The 20,360-nt window shown below is 43.8% G+C and overlaps 1 protein-coding gene across 7 annotated transcripts in view; it reads right to left on the reverse strand.

Moving 5' to 3' along the window:
• Positions 1 to 18,961, reverse strand: part of DSE (dermatan sulfate epimerase) — a 44,803-nt gene extending 25,842 nt beyond the window's left edge. The window contains exons 1-3 of one of the 7 annotated variants that reach the window (XM_054195558.1): positions 18,903 to 18,961; positions 17,726 to 17,789; positions 4,760 to 5,222 (exon numbers count right to left, since the gene is read on the reverse strand). In XM_054195558.1, the coding sequence (XP_054051533.1) occupies positions 4,760 to 5,169 (410 nt within the window). In that variant the 5' untranslated portion in view covers positions 5,170 to 5,222; positions 17,726 to 17,789; positions 18,903 to 18,961. Of the gene's footprint in view, positions 1 to 4,759; positions 5,223 to 17,725; positions 17,790 to 17,921; positions 17,941 to 18,045; positions 18,073 to 18,359; positions 18,464 to 18,566; positions 18,673 to 18,902 lie in introns of those variants that run through there. The other 6 variants (XM_054195557.1, XM_054195556.1, XM_054195560.1 and 3 more) reach the window with 6 other exon arrangements.
• Positions 18,962 to 20,360: the final 1,399 nt, after the last annotated feature.

Here is a 20,360-nt window from a genome sequence, read left to right on the forward strand (position 1 = left end):
CCCTACTTGCTGCTATTTCCTTGGAATGTTTGCACGTGCTCGACAGTAATTATCTCCCCTATGAAACCCACAGAGCCAGCCCTACTGTCAAATCCCACACCTTACTGCACATTGGTAACATATTTGTCTTTAAAAACAGTGTGTCGACTATGTGCCAAAAAAAAAAAAAAAGTAAGTACAGAAATCTCTTGTCTGGCAGTTGCAGATGGGGACGTCTCTCCTGCTGTAAGAAGGGTGCAGAATTTGTGAACTTCTAAGGCATTCGTTTATAAGGCGGGCTTACTAAAGAAGAGGGTTTTTCACTGCTTTGTCCAAAACGCAGAATCTGACTGGACTCTTATTTCTGCACGATGTGTGACTCTGATTACATCACTCCGCTGGGTGCGGGAATGGGCCGAGGCAGCATATGGAAAGAATCAGGAGTACAGATTCCCTCAGCCAAAAACGCACTTCTGGTGGGGAGTGCTCCAGGGGCCAGTCACAGATAAAATGCCAGAAAACGCATCTATATCCTCTGTTCTCTGTAAAATAAGATAATGCGGCTTAAATATAAGGACAAACTTTCCCTAAGATTTTAGGCAGCACCTAGATATCAAATCCCAGAAAAAACCAAACAAGTTATTTAACGCCAGCTTTTAATTTTTACAGGCGAAACCATCAAAGTTCATATTTTTTTTATTGAAATATTCATGCACTGTGTTTCCTTGCTCTTGCAAGTCTCCAAAACACTGTCCGTTCCCATATGACTCTGGGTGATTGCTATAGTTAGCTATTAGCCATTGCCCCTTTGTTTATTTTAAAATGTAAACCCACTCCAGGATGCAGCAATTACGGATGCTCTGTTATGAGCAGCATGCCCATCAACATCGGTTGTTATGACAAACGGCTCAAGCTCCGTTAGCCTACATGAATGGGAACTCAATTAAGGGTGTACTTCATTATGTGATATGACTATTGTAATAGATGAGAATAGACAAAAGTGCTTAATTACATGCCCCTTCCATGCCTCTGTCAATTACCAGCAGACTTTCTCATCATCGTATCCTGAGACATTGAGCCGTATTTGGACTATTGAGGATTCTCGCTAATGTAAAGATGAAATTTAAAGCGTCAGTCTCCTTAATCTCCTGGCATTCTGGGACAAATAACCAATGATATGTTAAATTATATTTATTTTATACAATTACTGCTCACACTACCAAAATACACTTTCGTTTTCTGGTAAGGCTTAAATTTTATTTAGTATCGCCACAAAAATTAAAGGAAATTCATCCAATGGGATTTTTTTTTTTTAAATTCTAGAGCTATTTTAGAGTCAATGCCATGTCAGCAGAAGTCAAAAGAAATCCAGATTATACTGTTGAAAGAATCGAGCTGCCAGCAAGGAATCTATGTGACCGCCAGATTTAACGTTCCAACACACGCTGATGAATCTGTCAGCAACAAAAAGACATTTTGGGGGCAATTTACATGGCTGTTTAGGCATCTACATTATAGAGGAAATCTAGGGAGAGAAAAGTTCCTCTGATTTACTTCTCTTACTGATCCCTCTCTGGACAAGCCCTCTTTACTGATGACATAAGGAGTTTTGGCAGAGAAGTCTCCTAACATTCAAGGCTCCAAACTTGGGCAACATCAAAACCACTCCTTCTTTCCACCCTCCTGATCAGAACACGTGTGCCCTCAAATTATTTAATAAGGATAACATTGTAATGTATCACCCAGAATTATATATTCCCCAAAGTCCAAGGAAAATTAAAAATGCCTAAATAGACTGGACAACTTATTTTTTTAAATTCTACTACTGTGACATTGCCTAAACAGTTCACGTACAGTCTTACGCAGTGCTTTAGATGCCATAACATCTAAATGCCCGCTAGTAGCGCTGACACAGCCCTCCCATTTGCCGTGTTTGTTCTCCTGGTCTTATCCTAAGTGGAGAAGTGTGTGCAGTAACATGTTTTCTGGTACTTTTTAGTTGAGTTTCTTAGGAAAAACAGATTTACGCAATCTGTCTGTCCACTCCTTCAGCTTATGAACCTGCTGATCTATTTGAGCAAAGCCAGACCGAGCAGCGCCGGCCTCAGAGATGGGACATTCCTACAGTTTCCTGAAAACCACTGTTGCGTGAGTGAGAGGGATCTGTATTACTGCCATCACTGATGGAGCTATAGCGTGAACTCCACGTTGACAGCATTCAGCCATAAGTTCTCAGGGGAAAAACAAACATGGAAACTAGATCCGTGTTTCTGTGACAGCATTTGAAAAGCTGGACAGTTGGAGGTTATAAAAAGGGCAGCTTATCCCAGCCTTATCACCTGTGTTTCTGATTTTCTCCTTCTGTACTTCCCCTACTAAGCGCGTTGCACCTGCTTCTTTTGCAAAGCAGAGAACCCTGATTGAACCTTGAATGTTTGCTGGATGACATGTCTACATCAGAAGGGAAAGGTGGGAAAAGGATGGCTTCTCTTTCACTGAGGTAACGCAAGACACTTGCTTGAGAAAAACAGTAGTTCGCGGGAGGTAAATATTATCAAAGCCAAGTGGAAACAGGATACCTGCTCAGTTCTGATTGGGATCTGGTCAGCTGGGACAAAGGAGAGCATTATGGCAAGGGACAGAGGAACTACAATTAATCCAGGGCAGGAATCACAGGACACAAGGAACTGAAATGAGGTTATTGGGACAGTGAGTGAAGAAGTTTCTCAGGAAACTGAGAAAGGCAGACACAAGTAAGTTCCACCACTCAAAACATTACTTGCTCCTCTTTCTTATGCCATTAAAACATGTAACTATGTTTCTACAAAACGTCACAAGAAGATAAGAGAGGGCAAACAATGAAACTAGGGAGGAAGGTGTTGAGTTTTGGGGTAGTCTGCAGGTCCTGTTAGAGATGGTTACGCATCCTTGCATTCACCTCTGCGCAGCTCTATCTCTCTGCCAGTGTGCCAGGAGAAACACAGACTGCCTCTGAAGATAAGTAAGACAAGCTTTGTATTGCTATGCCTCAGTGTAAGATTTTGCAAATTTCCACCATCCTGTTGTGTCAATACTTTTCTTCACAATTCCCATGTGTTCTCTCTTCCATGACATGTAAGCAACTTAAGCGCAGTGTGCCCCTTCTCTCTCCCACCGCTTCTTTTGTTCTAGTTCCTGTATTTCCGTGGCATTCACCGCTTTAATACTTGGTATAGGGGAACCCCAACACTGTAATGCCTTTTAAATCATGCCCACCAGGAGGATATGGATCCCAAGTTATGCTTGCTCAAATCCAGCGTAATTCCAATGACAACCCATGGATGGATGCTGTTTATAGGACACTACTGGTTGGTCTTAACCCAAAGAAGGTAAGGAATAGTAGTTTGAGCACTGAATATTGCTTGAACAGCTAATGTTTCTTCCTGTGCTGACTTGAAACCTGACACAGACTTGTGCTGAGCTGCTGCCACCATGGAGCTGTAGGACAGCAGCGGCGACAAGGGAGTCAGCTCACTGCCGTGGGCAGAAGCCACTGTCCTGGCAAAGCCCACATTCCCATCCTCTGACCTCCTCACAGTGGCAGCAACCCTGGGCCACAGTCTGCAAGGTGCACTGAGTAGCAACTGCTGCAGGGTGGTATGTGGTTGCCTGAGGAAAAAGGGGAGATAAATTGCTGGTGGGTATGAAAAAGGAAGATGAGGAGAAGGACAAATACCTTGGGGTCCCCAATTGCTAGACTCATTCGTACAGTGAGAACATTAACTTTTGTACCCATAGAAAGAGTGTGGCACAGTGAGGACAGACTAACTTGTGGATGACGACTCACATCCAGGTGAAGTTAATCCAGGAGGCAGTCATCAAAATGCCAGTTACTCGGGCAGCTTCAATAAAGTAATCACAGAATCACAGAATGGTAGGGTTGGAAGGGACCTCTGGAGATCATCCATTCCAACCCCCCTGCCAGAGCAGGGTCACCCAGAGCAGGTTGCACAGGAACGCGTCCAGGTGGGTTTGGAATGTCTCCAGAGATGGAGACTCCACCACCTCTCTGGGCAGCCTGTTCCAGTGCTCTGCCACCCTCAGAGTAAAGAAGTTCCTCCTCATGTTTAGGTGGAACTTCCTATGTTCAAGTTCGTGCCCGATGGCACAAACTATCAGATGGACAACTATCTTTATCATGTCCTAGTATTTCTTAAGGATAGGCCCAAGAACTGTACAGCCAAGTGGAGCTGCAAGTCTGAACCGAAGCTCAGACAGATGTTAGAACAGACTGCAGAAACTCAAGTGTGTCATTTTTACCTACACCTAATTATACCCTTTTCATAAGTCCCCCTTTCCTGAATTATACCCAAGGAAGAATTACCCAAAAGATATGTATGAGTCTGTGAAAAAAAGAGATTAAACAAATTACACTTTTAGCACTTCTCACCACAAATCAGATGTGAAACCCTGCCTTCTGATGGGGAGTGGTTCTAGATTTCTTTCTTTTTTCTTTTTTTTTTTTTTTTTATCTTTACAGCAATTAGGACCCTACACAAAAGGGTCATGCTCCTTCTTTCAGCATTAATTTGCAACAGGGTAAGCCCAGGAAAGGTGAAAAGCTGCGTGTCACTGCTGGTCCAGATGTGGGTAAATGCATTCAGCAAGTTAGTCACTGTTAAAGTGAATGTTAGAGCAACTGAAATAATTTAAGCAATTCATTCATCCACTCACTCCTCCAACTGCAAGCACTTTATACCGTAAGAACAACTTTAAAAAAAAAAAAAAGACAAAAATCTACCAACTAGGCTGAGCTGCCATCCTCTCCATGTAATCCTTGGCCATGTTGATGGCCTCGATGTTTTCAGGGTAGAGCACACAGAACATCGCCAGGGCCCCGAGGTTGTTGCCGTAAATTTCATTCCACCGAGCACTGAACTCCTTCGGGTCCCAGGGAGGAAGGTACTCCAGGGGATTCGACAGCATCGTTTGCACTGCCTCGATCAGCCGAGCTGCGATGTGCTGGTGCGTGGTGGCAGCCTGGAGACGCAGGGCCTCCACGTCCCCTTTGGAGAAGTAGAGCATGGGGTAGCTGTCATAGTTGGCATTGACAAAAGGAACCATCGCGTCCTCCCTGGCGCCGTAGGCGAAGGCGAAGCAAACCGCCTGTATGAAAAACACACTTGGGGCTCCCCGTGTGTGAGTCCTCATTGTGGCATCAGATCTCCAAGTCTCACTGGCAGCCAAACCATCTTTGAAATATCCTACGGCAGATGGACGTGAAAGAGAGAGTTAGAAAATGAATCCATGAGACACTGTAATTCAGGATGCTCTCTAGGAAATAATGGTTCCATCTGGACTTAAAAAAAAAACACCCACGTGTTGTCCGGGTGGCTTTCAAATGATTTCTATAGGAACACCTCAGACAAAACACCTACTGAGCAATCCATCCTAAAGCAAAACCTGCACACTTTGAAGAAAGCCCCTCCCTCCCACATCTTTCCCTCCGGCAGCTGACACGAGGCGAAGGAACGCGCCGACAGCCCTTGTGCTCGAGATTTCAAATAATTGCAACGGTGCCTAATACGAAGCAGTGCTGACTGTACTGGCAGGCGGAGAAGGGCGGGAGGGGAGGAGGAAGGGGGAGAGCCAGGGAGCTTGTGCCGGCGGCAGCCAAGCCTGCGTGCTGCCTTGGCTGATGTTAGCAGCTGGAGAGGGAAGGATGAGGAATGCTGGAGGTTTGTGCCGGGGTCATTTTATACAGCGCTCGCTCGAGGCCTCTGGTTCTGACACGTCCTCGTTTTCAAAAAAAAAAAAAAAAAAAGTAAAAAGAAAGAGAGGAGAGAGAAAGAGAAAGCGGCAGAGCCTTAGAAAAACAGCTGAAATACCTTGCCTTTAGGGCACTTAGGTTTTTTGCAGCATTTTTTTTTTTTTTTTTTTTTCTAAGAGGCTCTCCATTTTGTATGTGGAGATTTACTGCCAGCTACAAAGAAGGCTCAATGTTAAATTAAAGCGCATATTAGCATATTTTCCTATATACGAGACTTCTCAAAACGTGCTCAAATGGCAAATCTATGCAGAGGTTAAATGCAAGTATTTAAAATAGTAAGTTACTTTGTAAAAATTATCAACTATCTAGCCTTAAGTCTCAGATAAAACATGGCCAGGATCCCCCTGAGGAAAGCCAGCAAATTCCTAGAATTCTTCCAAGGGGAAAGGTTACAGAAAGCAGACCCAAGAGAGACAGTTTTATGTAAATAATGAACAGTAGTTTTCAATTATTAAAAGGAGAAATAGACAGAAGGAAAAAAAAATCCCCAAAACAAATATGAAATATTTTTTTCCATGGAAAACCTGTTTCATAGGATTCAGTCATAAAACTCATAAGCAGCTGAAGTACAAAGCAACCTTTTATTTCTCCCCATAGCTCCCTACCTATAGATGCCAAAATTTTCTAACAGAAGCTTAGGCTGCTAAAACCTTATTTAGAGACCCACATCCTGATTCAACAATGTCATTAATATGTGCATAGGCAATGAGACACCCTTGATAGATTGGTCCCTCAACCATTACTGGGGACACAGACCCTCTAAGTACTTTTGTTCAGCTCCCAAAATTAATTTGGGAGCAAGCAACTTTGGCCAAGAAGGACATCTTTTCTTGTGCATTCCTGCCTAGGGTAAAAATAATATTGCACCCTATAACTGCCTGCATTTATATATCACAGTGCGTAGCGTAATTGCTTTAACAGAGCCTAATGGAAGATGACATTTTCTTAGTATTTTAATGCATTTTGCAGGTAAGATTTGCCCTTTTTTGGATGTAAAACAATTATTACAGGACACATTATGGAGATCACAGGGTGGTTTATTTGGTAATACCTTTACTATATCTACATATTCTCTCACCACATACAAAGAAACATATACCATAGTCTATCCAAACATATTCAAGTCTACTCATATTCTCATGTATAAATAAGGAAACGGTACAACAGTATATTTTGAAAGGAAGGAGGTAAAAACCAACCAAACCAGTACATCATGTTTGAAACATGATGTCAGTCTTTTTAACTGTTGAGAAGAACTGCTTTTTCATAATTAAAGAAAAAAAAAAACACACACAATTTTTTTAAAGCCTTTAGGATCCTTTAGAACTGGCGGTAGAGGAAAGAACCTAAAAAAAAAAAAAACATCGGAAAAAAGGCAAAAAATGCCTGTAACTTTTCTTCTGTGATCATCATACATTGAAAAAAGTTTCCTGGCTTACACAATCAGAAAAAAATCCCAGCTAGCAGTAAGGACTTCATGCATTCTTTTCCTTAGTTTGATTTCTGTAAATACTTCTGCACATCAATAAGAATTAAGCACGTACATAAATTTAGGGACAGCTTTAAGAGTTCCCTAAATTAGGGTCTCTCTGACCAGTGATGAAGGAATATACAGTAAGGTTGCCCAGAACTCCCTCTTTGTAAATATGAACACACATTTCCTGGTATTTCACCATCATCAAATACGTCCAGCATTGTTTAAAGTTTATAGGCCATACTTTAAGGATTCAATAACCCCCCTCATTTTTTCCCCTTATGCATGTGTGTATTTAGTAGAGAAAGTAAACCCTCTTTTTACCATGTACGTGAGAAACAACCACTGTACCACACTGTTTAGACTAACAGCAGCATAACTGGAAAACCAATCTATAATATATTCATAGGCAGCGTATTCTTAGTCAAGATCTAGAAGAAAGTCAATAGGGAGTGACAAAAGCAGGACTACAAAGTCATTCTTATTTATTCTTGGTTAAATCATAGAATCATAGAATGGTTTGGGTTGGAAGAGACCTTAAAGATCATCTAGTTCCAACCCCCCTGCCATGGGCAGGGACACCTCCCACTAGACCAGGCTGCTCAAAGCCCCATCCAGCCTGGCTCTGAACACTTCCAGGGATGGGGCATCCACAACTTCCCTGGGCAACCTGTTCCATTGTCTCACCACCCTCACAGTAAAGAATTTTTTCCTAATATCTAATCTAAAATTCCCCTCTTTCAGTTTAAAACCATTACCCCTCGTCCTATCGCTCCACTCCCTGATAAAGAGCCCCTCCCCAGCTCTCCTATCGGCCCCCTTTAGGTACTGGAAGGCCGCTATAAGGTCTCCCCAGAGCCTTCTCTTCTCCAGGCTGAACGACCCCAACTCTCTCAGCCTGTCCTCACAGGAGAGGTGCTCCAGCCCTCCGATCATCTTGGTGGCCCTCCACTGGACCCATTCCAACAGGTCCATGTCCTTAAATCACACTGATGCCCTTCCTATGATATGAAGACAGTAACCCATGTCAGAATTGCCCTCAACCACGCACACCATCAAAGATTTCACTGACTAGGACCAGACCTGACCACACACTTCACTGACTTGTCCAGGTAACTCCACAGGGCTAGTGGGCACGATCACCGTTCCTCAGTTCAGTAACTGGTTAGAAACTAAACTGATTAATAAGATATATGCAAAACTACTTACAAAAGAACTAAAGCACCTTCAACAGAAGAATGTGACCAAAGGCAGTAACATTTAGGACTATTTAAAATTCATTAAAATGGTATAAATGTACTGGGGGAGAGGAGGAAGCCAAAACCACTGACATAGACTGCACATTCAACTGTCTTGAACTCTATACTTTGACATTTCCTTAGTTAACTTAACTTGCATACTGAAAGCTAAAGAAACACACAGTACTGTTCCAAGGCACGCATACAAACCTCGATTACCTGCAGAGCTTAGGTGAAGCCAGACACATATAGATAACTGTCTGTATAAGCTCCAACTTAGCAGTTGTGAGTGAACCTGCTACAAGTTCGTTTGATACACAGTGCTCAAAAGAATAGGAGCCTGGGCTTTCTGATCACTTAAATTGCACTCACAATACAATTTTTTAAAGTTAAAAGAATTTCTTACTCTCATATTATACTACATCATTACCAACCACATCTTCCAAAGAAAAACTTTACCAAGCAACTCAACCTTTTCTGAAAATGAGGGGCTTTTTTATTCAGTTTGGAAGCCATGACCTGATACAGTATTAAAAATTAAAAGGAGAGTGAAGGATGCTTGCCCATGGAAGAAAATGAGCTTTGAAAAGGCTCTCTTAGTCCTAGATTGAAAGAGCATTTCCCATGATTTCCACTCCATTGCCAGGGGAAACAAACAGTAAAGAACATCATTTATTCTAGAAAAAACAGACTAAATCTTAACTATTGCAGTTCTCCCCATCTGCCTCAATGAATAGATGTTCAACTGCAGAAAAAAACCCCAACACTTGGTGAGAGCTGGGCTCCCCACTGCCATGCTATCTTCTCCTTCTAGATTGCTCAGAAGATGCTGCAGGCAAACTCATGGCATCTCCGCTGTGGATATGCTGGCTTTCCTGTGAACCCCCCTGCAAAGTGCCAAGCTGTCTCCAGAGAAGGTACGAGGAGCGTGGACACTCAGCTCGAGTAGCGAACCTCTATGCTGGTAAGAAAAAAAAAACAACAATAAAATAACTAGTTTAAAACTCAAAATTACCATTTAGAGACTTCTCTCCACAGATTGCAACTTTTTGTCTCCTTTTGGGCAGCTCCTATTTTCCACGAAGGCTACAGTTCTCATTATTGCTACGTGAATTACCTCCCCAGGTGTTTGGTGAGAATTGTGTTCAAATATTTAGCAGAAAATCTGTTCCACCAGACAAAAAGCAAATCTTCATGCTTAGCCTACAAACTGTTACCTTAGACAATGACCTCTGAATCAGCAAGGACTTAACTCTCATAAATTTTTTGCATTGCTTCTTGATAAATTATTCAAAGTGAAAGCAAGCTTTTTCTACTCAACTTTTTTTTAATGCTTAGTCAGTTCTGAATTTCACGCTGAACAACAGTGTCACTCGACTTTCATCACAACTTAAACTACATGATAAGATCACCTTGTTAAGCCATGCAAAACTGCTAGCACTAAAAATAAAATAGCACCCAACGCTAAAACAGGTAAGAGAGTCATAGATATTTTAACAAGAAATGGTCAACCACCAGCAACAGCTGCGGCCATACCAATGCCATGGAACTAAGAGGTGATGATGCAATATGATGTGCATGGTATCTTGTTCCACTAAATGTAGATGGGTACGCATCCTTTTGTAGCGATGCTCACAGCTGCCAAAATGTACCTGCTTGCCACGCGGAGTGCTGGGATAGGTTAGATCACAGTGGAGAAAAGCAAACTTCTGTAGCAACTCTTTTTTGTCACTTTGTCCAAGCACCTCAAATCATTAGCAAATCTTCTCACACACGTTGCAAATGGCTTTGTTGCTGATAAAGGAGCAGAATCTATACAACCGAATGAATCAGTTGGAAGTAGTAGTATTTTAAAATCATGATGCTTGCATCAACTGTAGAGCTATTTTGTCCGACAATGTCAGGTTTACCACTGATATAAATATTTTGTGAAAATATTTTAAAATGGTAGAGTTAGAGTCCTCTAACTGAATCTATTGACATTTAAGTACTAAATAATGCAGGGTAAGTCCACAAAAACAGAGAGGTGAACAGGTCAACAGAGACTAATTCCCTTATATATGTAGCCATGCGATGCCTACTGACTTACAGAAACATATTTGATATGGCAAAATTAGGTAGCAGACAAAGGGGGACCAAGAAAAGTACACACTTATCTTTTGTGCTGTAACAATCACAATAAACGTACAGACCAATGACCCAAGCTCTACAGTTCCCACATCAGCAAGTGATACTGCTGAGTCCCTCTCAGAGCTGCGGGGCTGGACACCAGTGCAGGAAACTCCAGCGTCCCAAGATAAGAGCAGTTGGGAGTCCTTCCTCCACCGCCCCTTTGGTCAGTCAGATAAAACACCACTGACCATCTGTCTCTCCAACAAAAATGCTGGAAAGGTGTAAAACGCACTGCTTACAACTTGAAAAATACCTATTACGACCTTAACCACCAGGGGACATGACTTCATTTCTTCCTCTGATTTTTTTTTCACTATGAGAAATATGCTACATCACAATTATATAATGTCAAAGGCATTTAAAAGCTTAAATACTGACATCCCAGATGTAATTCAGAATTAAATCTAGAATAAAATAAAGTATAGCTCAGGTACCAGGTGTTAGTATTGCACTTGTGCTGAAGCAATCTGAAATGCCTTAAAAGAAGCCTTGAATCAACTTGTATGTCTGAGTAACAGCTGTGCTATGAAAATCGTAAAGACAACCAGAAACAAGCAGTTCCTATAGGAATTATCAGTATATGACATCATGTCAGCAGTCAAGATTTAAACTCATGTCTGTCCTTTGATCTATGCACAAAATTCAATGGATCTATTTAGAGCAGTACGCAGCCACGCGAGACCATCGTTCTGGGAGGAGGGAGGGTTGCGCTCATTCCGCACCATGCTACAGATAGGACAGCAACTGCAAAGTATCTTTCTGAGTTTACAGCAGGGTGTGGAAGGTATCTGCCATGGAAGTTTCATCAGTTTATTCCTTTCATTTAAAAAGCTTATTTGTCTATTTTACACCATATATATAAATTTACGGGGCATACACACACGCACACTCAATGCCTAACCTTCTCTCTGCCTCAAGCGAAAAACAAGATTTACATTGTCTGCATGCCCAAACCATAATCTAGGAATTTTCCTTTATTTTATAATTTATCCTACTTTATAAATGCTTTCTCAATAATTTTTTGGTTGCACTAACATTACTGTTCCTAACCCTTATGGGGATCTTTTATTCCATACTTCACTGTATAGAATGAATAAGAAAGTCGTTTTGATATCCAGAATCCTGAAAGTCATCATTCCCGACCAGTACAGACACGCCTGTTAAGGCATCCACATTCAGTGGATGAAAGCTCAGGCACTTCTACCATCAAAGGTGTAAAACTATAAACGACCACAGAAAGATTTCCTTTCATTTTCCTTTCATTTTTTATTTTATCCTGAGCTGAAGTAGTTTTTAAAGGGAATTTCGGTAATGAAAAATATAGGGTTTTTTTGTGGAAATGTTTTCACAGAAGCTAACACTAATGGAAGACAGTTGGAGAATTTTCGTATAGGCCAAAAGGACACGAAGATGATCAGAGAGCTGGAGCACCTCTCCTGTGAGGACAGGCTGAGAGAGTTGGGGCTGTTCAGCCTGGAGAAGAGAAGGCTCCGGGGAGACCTTTTAGCGGCCTTCCAGTACCTAAAGGGGGCCTACAGGAAGGATGGGGAGGGACCCTTTATCAGGGAGTGCAGCAATCGGACTAGCGGTAATGGTTTCAAACTGAAGGAGGGGAGATTTAGACTAGATATTAGGAAGAAATTCTTTACTGTGAAGGTGGTGAGGCACTGGAACAGGTTGCTCCGGGAAGTTGTGGCTGCCCCATCCCTGGCAGTGTTCAAGGCCAGGCTGGATGGGGCTTTGAGCAGCCTGGTCTAGTTAAAGATGTCCCTGCCCATGGCAGGGGGGTTGGAACTAGATGGTCTTTAAGGTCCCTCCCAACCTGAACCATTCTGTGATTCTACGATATATTAACTATTTTTGCCTGCTCCATTACGCTCCCAGAAGTCAATCCTGAAAACCATTCATCCATCCATTATATTGTTACAGTGTGCCAGGCACTTTTGGGGTCTGGGACTATGACTGTCACAGAAACTGTCACATTGTCACTGCAGAAACGCAGAAGAAAAGCAATCTGGGTGGTGACCTAGTATTCATTCGGCGGCTTCTAAGAAGTAACACATCCTCCCGGCCCGCGTGGGGAGCTGTAAGGCTGCGAACCCCTCAGTGGTGGGTATCAGAAACCACCCTTGGGGCTTCCTCTGACAGCAAATGACAAGCCAAAAATGCAAACCTCGCGAGGGGAAGTGAGCAAAGCAAGAAGATTATCTGAAGTAAGCAAGAGCGTGGTCCCTGCATGGACCGAGCGGTACAACCAGGCTGCAGAGAAGGAGCTGGGAAACCTTCAGAGGGTGGCTGTGGTGCCCAGGAGGCGCAAATAAAGGCCAGGGGAGGGGAATAAATCAATCATACATGCAAAAAGGGGAAAGCCAATTTTACTGCTGTCAAAACAAAATTCCTCCCGGTGCTTAATCCAGCCCACTCAGACTGCTGCGTGCCATGGAGCTTCCCTCATTTTTTAGGAGGCCAATTACAGCATCAGAAACTTCTGATAACGCAACTAGTGTTTCCGTTTCTGACTTTAATTTCTATCCTCCTTTCCAAATCATCCTTCTTTGTTAGTCTTGAACTTTACTCTTCCATGTACTTTTAAATGTTTTAAGTCCCCCAGCTTGTTGTTCACCTCTACTATGTATAATTAACGGTTTTCATCTTTCCTGCTTGTTGTTTTAATTGTCCTTCATTCAATTGCCTCCAAGATGTTGGAAACAAATGAAATATTCCAGCTGGAGTTTTGCAAACCAGTTCTCACTCTCTGTACATCTGTGTCTATCTACAGACTTCAGTAGGTGAAGATATCAAATAGGTGGGATTTTTGTAAAGTGTTTCCACAGGACGTCATATTAATAGACAGAAATTCTAAAACACATCACATCCTTCAGTTGCTATGGGATCAAAATTCATTTTAACTACGTTTCCATATCCTGTTTATTATGACTCAGTCTTGCATACAGAACTATATTAAAATTTTATTTCTTATTTATGTCAAGTATTGTGACAGCACGTAGGAGCACCAGCAAAGTCAATTTATGAACTTAAAATGACTTCAATCTAAGAAATTCAAATCAACACTTGCTTTTATATTATCTACATATATATAATTTTAAGACACATGTAGGCAGACCTCAAATGCATTTTCACATAGAAGAACTACTCTTTCTTTAGCTACAGGATAAATGCCTTTGTGTTTGTCGACGTAAATCACACCGCTCTACCCAGTGGTCACACCTCACTGCAGATCAATATGCTCTTCATTATTATTGGTACAATTCTGTCGTTACCTCTGCTGCTCTCACCTGTTATCTCATTGTCTATGGTTTATACACATGTATATAGATATAGCATATAGTCTGTCTGTCTGTCAGTCTATCCATCCATCCATCCATTCATCCACAGATAGAATACACATATACCCAGATGCAGCTCATCTTTTTCAAGGTACAAACTTGGAGAGACAATAAAATGTGTTATCCCGTAGTTCCTTCGGGGTTATTACAACTGCCTTCACTGCTGCCCAGAATACGCTTGATAAAAAGTGACAATTATATTTTCATGGATAGAGCTGCAAATGCAGATGGAGTAGATGTAGAAGGCTACACTATTCCTGCAAAATTTAGCTATTCACAATTGGCATGACTAGTTTCTATGAGTAGGCACCAACACAACCATTAAATTAAAGGTTAATTATGAAATTTAGAATTGTATAATCTCGTTTCTGACCTTGAGTTGTGCAGGCACGGCTCTCGCAGCAGAACCGAAACCTGACACATTGTTTTGGCAAAGAACGTAATGCACCACAGTTACAAGGATCTGATTAAAAGGCTTTAAAAAGACGTGACATCCACAGAAATGCTTACAAGCAACTTTTGAAAATACTCTACTAACTCTAGGCAGCCATTTGATTAGAAGACTTAAGAGGGCATACCAGGTTTATATCAAGCATTCAGCATTCTTACTATTTCTGATAAAAACCAACAAAAACCAAAACAAGAACGTATACCAGGACAACTGTGGTGAAAGAACTGTTATGTTACGATTATGTTTGCCTGGTACTGAGGCACAATACCTGCCTGAATCAAGTGACCGAGGTCCCTACAATCCTGCTCCACAGAATGCTACTGCTGATTTCTACTGTACACTCTGTGAGTCTAAGCGAGGGGAAAACCAGAAAGAAAGACCAAACAAAGGTAATTTCAGACCATGGACATAATGGCCGCATTGTGCCTGGGCTTTCACACCTGACCGTGTCCCCAGAGCGGATGAAAGCGCGATGTGAGCACCTGACGAGGAACTATTTCCAGCTCTCTGTCCCTCACGTGATTCCCCAAGCGACCCGACCCCTCCGCTCAGCTCTGCGTCACCCACACTTCACTTCTGAAAAACTCCTACTGACAACGCATCCAGCAGAGAGCTCCCAGGTGACATCAGCTAAATTTCCTTTTTCCTAGCAGGCTTTAATCCCCCTCCTCCGCGCTGTTCCCATCCTGAGAAGATAACCAAGTCCAGCCAAAGTGCAGTGCACAAGGGTTTGGGGTTTTGGCTAATGCAGCTCTGTCACACCTCTCCATATCCCTGCTGGGCTCAGCTGGGCTAACAGGCATCGATACAACGCTTACCCATGCTTTCTAAGTAAGTACAAGAAATGTAGCTCAAAGGAAGGGCTTTCTGCCAAATATCGAGTCTATTTATAATAAATACATGGCTACAGTCTTGAACACAAACTGGCACCATGGTTTAACAGCTTTAGGGGGGGCTACACTGCTGTAACTAAGCTCTTTTATCTACCTCAGCTGAATGGGGACAGCAAAGAAGGTGTAAACAGCCAGGACGAACTTGCTGCTGAGATATCATATTTACCAATTAAATGCGACTTGCTAAGCAAAAGTCATATTCTCTTTCACTCTCCAGACACTTGGATTACCAAATCTAAACCAGGAAATAACGGTTATGGAAAGTTGTTTCTTTCTTTATGCTTCTAATCCCTTCAGGAAAAAAAAAAAAAAAAAGGAAAAAAAAGGCAGGAAAACAGGCTTTATTTCTTGCAAAACGTCCAGGAACAATAGCAGTAGTAACTAAATTTCTTTCTGCTCGTTGCTAAGAGTATGTTGTGGGTGCCAGATGTGCAAGGTTCCACACACAAGCCTAGGAACGTGACTCAATTTCAGCTAAACGCAATCACTGCTGAGAGAAGGGACACTTCAGTTTTACAGACTCATTTACAGCCTCATTTAACCCTAGTTCTCACTGCTCAGGCTGCCAGGTACTGATGGATGTGACCGTTTCTCCACCAGCAAATAAGCTCACTTGCATCCATTCACAACCCAACAGCTGCCTGGTGGTGGGAACGCCTTTCTACCACCACTGATCTAGGCTTTATTTGAATTCGGTTTTGAAAAAGCACCATGTGCTTGCTGTTACTGTACTTGAGGAAAAGGAACGGTACACACAGGCTTCATGTGCATGGTGTTTGAGATGAGCCTTTAGAAAGTACCAAAACGGAGATGTCACTCTAAAACTAGCTTTAAGCTACTCCTTTTTAATTTTAACTGTATGCAACCTATGAAAATCACATCTAACCTTTAGCCCAGTAATTAAACACATTTTCCTCTCCATTGTGGTGCAGACATTTACTAACTACTAGAACAAAAACTGAGCTCAGTTGGGCAACCGAAATCTATCGATTGTTACCACAGGCAATCAATTTGTTCAGTTCATATATTTCTCCCTTTGCAACCCATATTCTGTATGACCAAAGAAGAGGTTTTAGAAGAGACTGGATATGAATGTGTAGTGGAAAACCAGCACCAAGTGTATTCTGAGGTCAGTCTCCACAGTAGAGGATACAAATATGTTTTTAAACTCTTCTCGTATTAAATACTAGCACTCAGGTTTTTTCATGGCAATTCAAAATTATGCGAAGTATCACAATGCTTCCAGCAAAACAACAAAAACAAATTCTTATGCTGAATAGCAAGAAAAGAAAATGACACTTTGTGAAAGTACCAGCAGTTCTGTTCCAATAAAATTTGCTGGGATTAGTACATTTTGGTTTCACATCCTAATGAAGTTTACAGATAGCCAAGAAAATCCAAATCCGGAACTGCTACTTTGTTGACTTCCACTAAAAATTTAGCTAATTTAGATCACCGAAGAAACACATATAAGCAATGACACACAGTAAAAGAACTCATACTTAAAATAATATTTAGCGCTTCTGTAGAAAAATGCACCCTAGGATCTCCAAGCAGTTATGAAACAAATTAATTAATTAAACTTCTCAACACCCCTTGTGAAGCAAGCAAGCAGATTTATCTGTTTTATGAGGAAGGAAAAAGAGCCATGGAGAGGTGGAGTGACTTGCCCGAGGCTACCCAGCAAGAGTCTTTCAGAGTAATAAACAGCGTCTGAATTATTGATTCCCACTGCTGCCCTTCAGCTGAATTGTTCCTTTTTTGAAATACTGCAATGAGTTTTAATAATTGTTGGCACGATAAACATAATGTGGCAATATTTAGCTGAGATCTTCTTTGTTTAGACTATGTTAAAACTTTAGTGCTATTTAAATTGCAATTGATCTTCTAAGGGTGACCAGAAATCTGCAACTAGTTGAGCGATATTTCCTGTATTTCATTCACAATTGTATCTATTTCTTATATTGCCATTGCTTATGTCCAAAAAAGAAGCTACTCCAGCTTGAAAATATCACAGCTTTATATTGCTTCGAGGGAATGACAGGAAAGCAGGGAGAACGGCTACTTTCATTCATACCAAAATGCCTTCAAAGAGTTGGCATGAGATGCACCAAGTGGTGATGCACGGCGTTCACGCCACACCAGCTAAGGGCACTGCGACTTGCCGCCCTGGGGCTGAGGAGCCTGAGCTTCGTAAGTTAACAACTGTGGTCCCAGGCCACTTAAGACTTTCCCAACAACAAAAAAAAAAACCAACCCCAACACACCAACCCAGAAAAGCGGCAGGAAGCCGCACGGGGCAGATGGCTCTTTTCCTGTCTCTCCGCTTCCCTAGGTGCAAGGCGAGGATGCTACCGCTTACCTTTCACACCCGCATGTTTGGGAGGCTTCGCTCACCAGCCGGAGGCTCGGAGGCTCTTGCGGTGCTGGGGGAAGAGCAGAAAGCTGTCACACACGGCGCCCGCAGCTCCCGCTTCACACCGAAAAACCCGCGTTTCCCCCCACGCACACGCCCCCCCACCCCCCCCGCCGGCTCACCCCGCCGGGCTGCCCCGCACCTCGGGGCGGGTGTCCCGGAGCGGGGCCCTGGCAGCACCCCCGCACCCCATCGCCCTGCGCTCCGAAGGGGACGGCACCGAAAAGCCCGGCCCTGGCGGCGAGACGTCCCTCGCCACCCCTCACCCCGCACCGGTCCGACCCGGACGCCGCTCCCCGGACCCCGCCGACATCCGCTGCCCGCTAACCCTGGGGATGGGGACACGACGTGGTGGTGGCGGGGGGGGACCGCTGGGTTCGACCCTCCCAAAAACCCGCCGGTAACGGGCGCCCCCAGCCCCGCGCCGGCGGAGGGGAGCTCCTGGGGCCCGCCCCGGGGCCCGCCGCGGAGCAGGGGCGGGGAGCGGCGGGGGGAGTGGGTTGCCCGGAGCGGCGGGGACGGGATGGAGGGGTCGGAGGGGAGCGGGGGCACCGCTGCCCCGCACCGCACGGGCACTCACCGCCGGCGGCCCCTGCCCGGCGCGGCCCCGCCGCTCGGCAGCCGGAAAGTTTCTCCTCCGCAGCCCCGGGGGACGGGACGGAGCGGAGCGGGGGGGGGAGGGTGTGGGGAGGAGGAGGAGGAGTGGGGGGGGCGTTTTTAAAGTCAGGAAGAAAGTGACTCCCCCCCCTCCCGCTCCACCTCCCGCCTCCCCGCCTTCCTTCCTTACCTCTCCACGGTCCTCCTCCTCCTCCTCCCGGCCCCGCCGCCCCTCACGCCATGGCGGCGGCGGGCAGCGCTCCCACCCCCCCGCTGCGGCCGGGGGGACCGCGGGGGAGACCGAGCGGCCGGGTGCGGAGCGGGGCGGCGGAGGTGGGGGGGAGCCCAGCCGGCCCTCAGGCCCCCGCCGCCGGGCAGCCGGGCTGCGCAGTCTCCCGGTCCCGCCCGGGGCCCTCCTTTAGTTCTCGTTTCGTGCGCTTATTTATTTGTTTATTCGTGGCGTGCACACGGATTCCCCGCCCGCTCCTCCCCGGCTCGTAGTTCGCGGAAATGTACTAATTCTTACTTTTAGGGCCCATTTCTCTGCGGGGAATGCGTTGTCTCCAACCCCGGAGTGGCGTTAATCTGATTTTCTGCACCTAGAACGTAACGGCACCGGCACCGCGGTTCGGGCAGGGGGGGGCTGTGGAGATTAAAGCATCCAGAGTGACCCATTCCTATGCAATATCCGTCTCTAGGGCTGTCACCGTACTGTATGAGGGTAAGAGGACCTCCTGTCCAAAAGGTCCCTCAAGCCAGCAAGGAAACCAAAAGCCAATTTGTGCATCTGCTCTTTGAAGCGCGATGCGGCTACTTATGTGACCGTTTCCCCTATAAAACAAAAAATGTGAAATACCACGACCATGTAAGCCAATCACTCTGACAATTTTTTTGCAGCCACTCAGTTGAAGATGCTTAGGAAAGCAATATGGAGTCATAGAATTGCTTAGGTTGGAAGGGACCTTTCAGATGATCAAATCCAACCATCAGCCTAACACTGACAAAGCCCATCACTAAACCATATTGCTAAGCACTACATCTACCCCTCTTTTAAATACCTCCAGGGATGACGATACCACCATTTCCCTGGGCAGCCTGTTCCAATGCTTGATAATCCTTCCAGTGTAAAACTTCTTCCTACTATGTAAAGGAGGATAAAATAAATGATCCTTTGGAACAATTCTCTCTGCTTTCTCAGCCACTAAAACCAAGAAAAAGATTGAAGAATTTCAAATGTTTGTTGGGTCCTGAAAGCTGGAGCGTGTTTTATCATCTTCAGACGACTCTACTGGAATGAAAATAAAAATATTTACATGTGATAGATCAGGATGGTGTCCAACTACCTGAAGTTTACATTTCACACAGCTTATTCTTCATTTTAATAAGTGTTTACTGATATTACTGAACCAATCAGTGGGCTCTAAGTGCTCAGTTCCCTGTCTTTAAAATGTGAAAGGTGTGTCTTCTGAGGGTGGTTTTAAACAGGACCTTCATGGTTGGGTGTGATTTCCTGCTGTTCTATCAAAATTAATAAACATGTGGAAATTAGGCAAAACTAGAAACTATACATTCCTCTTCACTCCTTCACTCCCGTTGTATTTCCCAACCATATCCATTGACAGTCTTAGCGTAATGAACAGGGATTCACAAGCAGTTGCTGCAACTCCAAGAGTAATGCCAGAGCCTGGAATGAAGCCTTGCATTTTTACCAGTAGTGACATGCCTAAAAGCACTAAGTGCTTTGGTTTCAGTCATGCAAACACTAGATTAATCATTAGAAGATATGTTTCTAAACACCTATTTGAATGGTGTCCTATACTGCATTGATAGCAGAGTTGTAAAATATTAATGTTGTGATATGAATGGTGTCCTATACTGCATTGATAGCAGAGTTGTAAAATATTAATGTTGTGACATGAATGAGCATGAGAAGAGCCACAACCTCCCCGGACAGACCAGATGTGGCTAAAAAGACAATTCTCCA

This window comes from Rissa tridactyla, chromosome 3 (genome assembly GCF_028500815.1).
Source record: "Rissa tridactyla isolate bRisTri1 chromosome 3, bRisTri1.patW.cur.20221130, whole genome shotgun sequence".
NCBI lineage: Eukaryota > Metazoa > Chordata > Aves > Charadriiformes > Laridae > Rissa > Rissa tridactyla.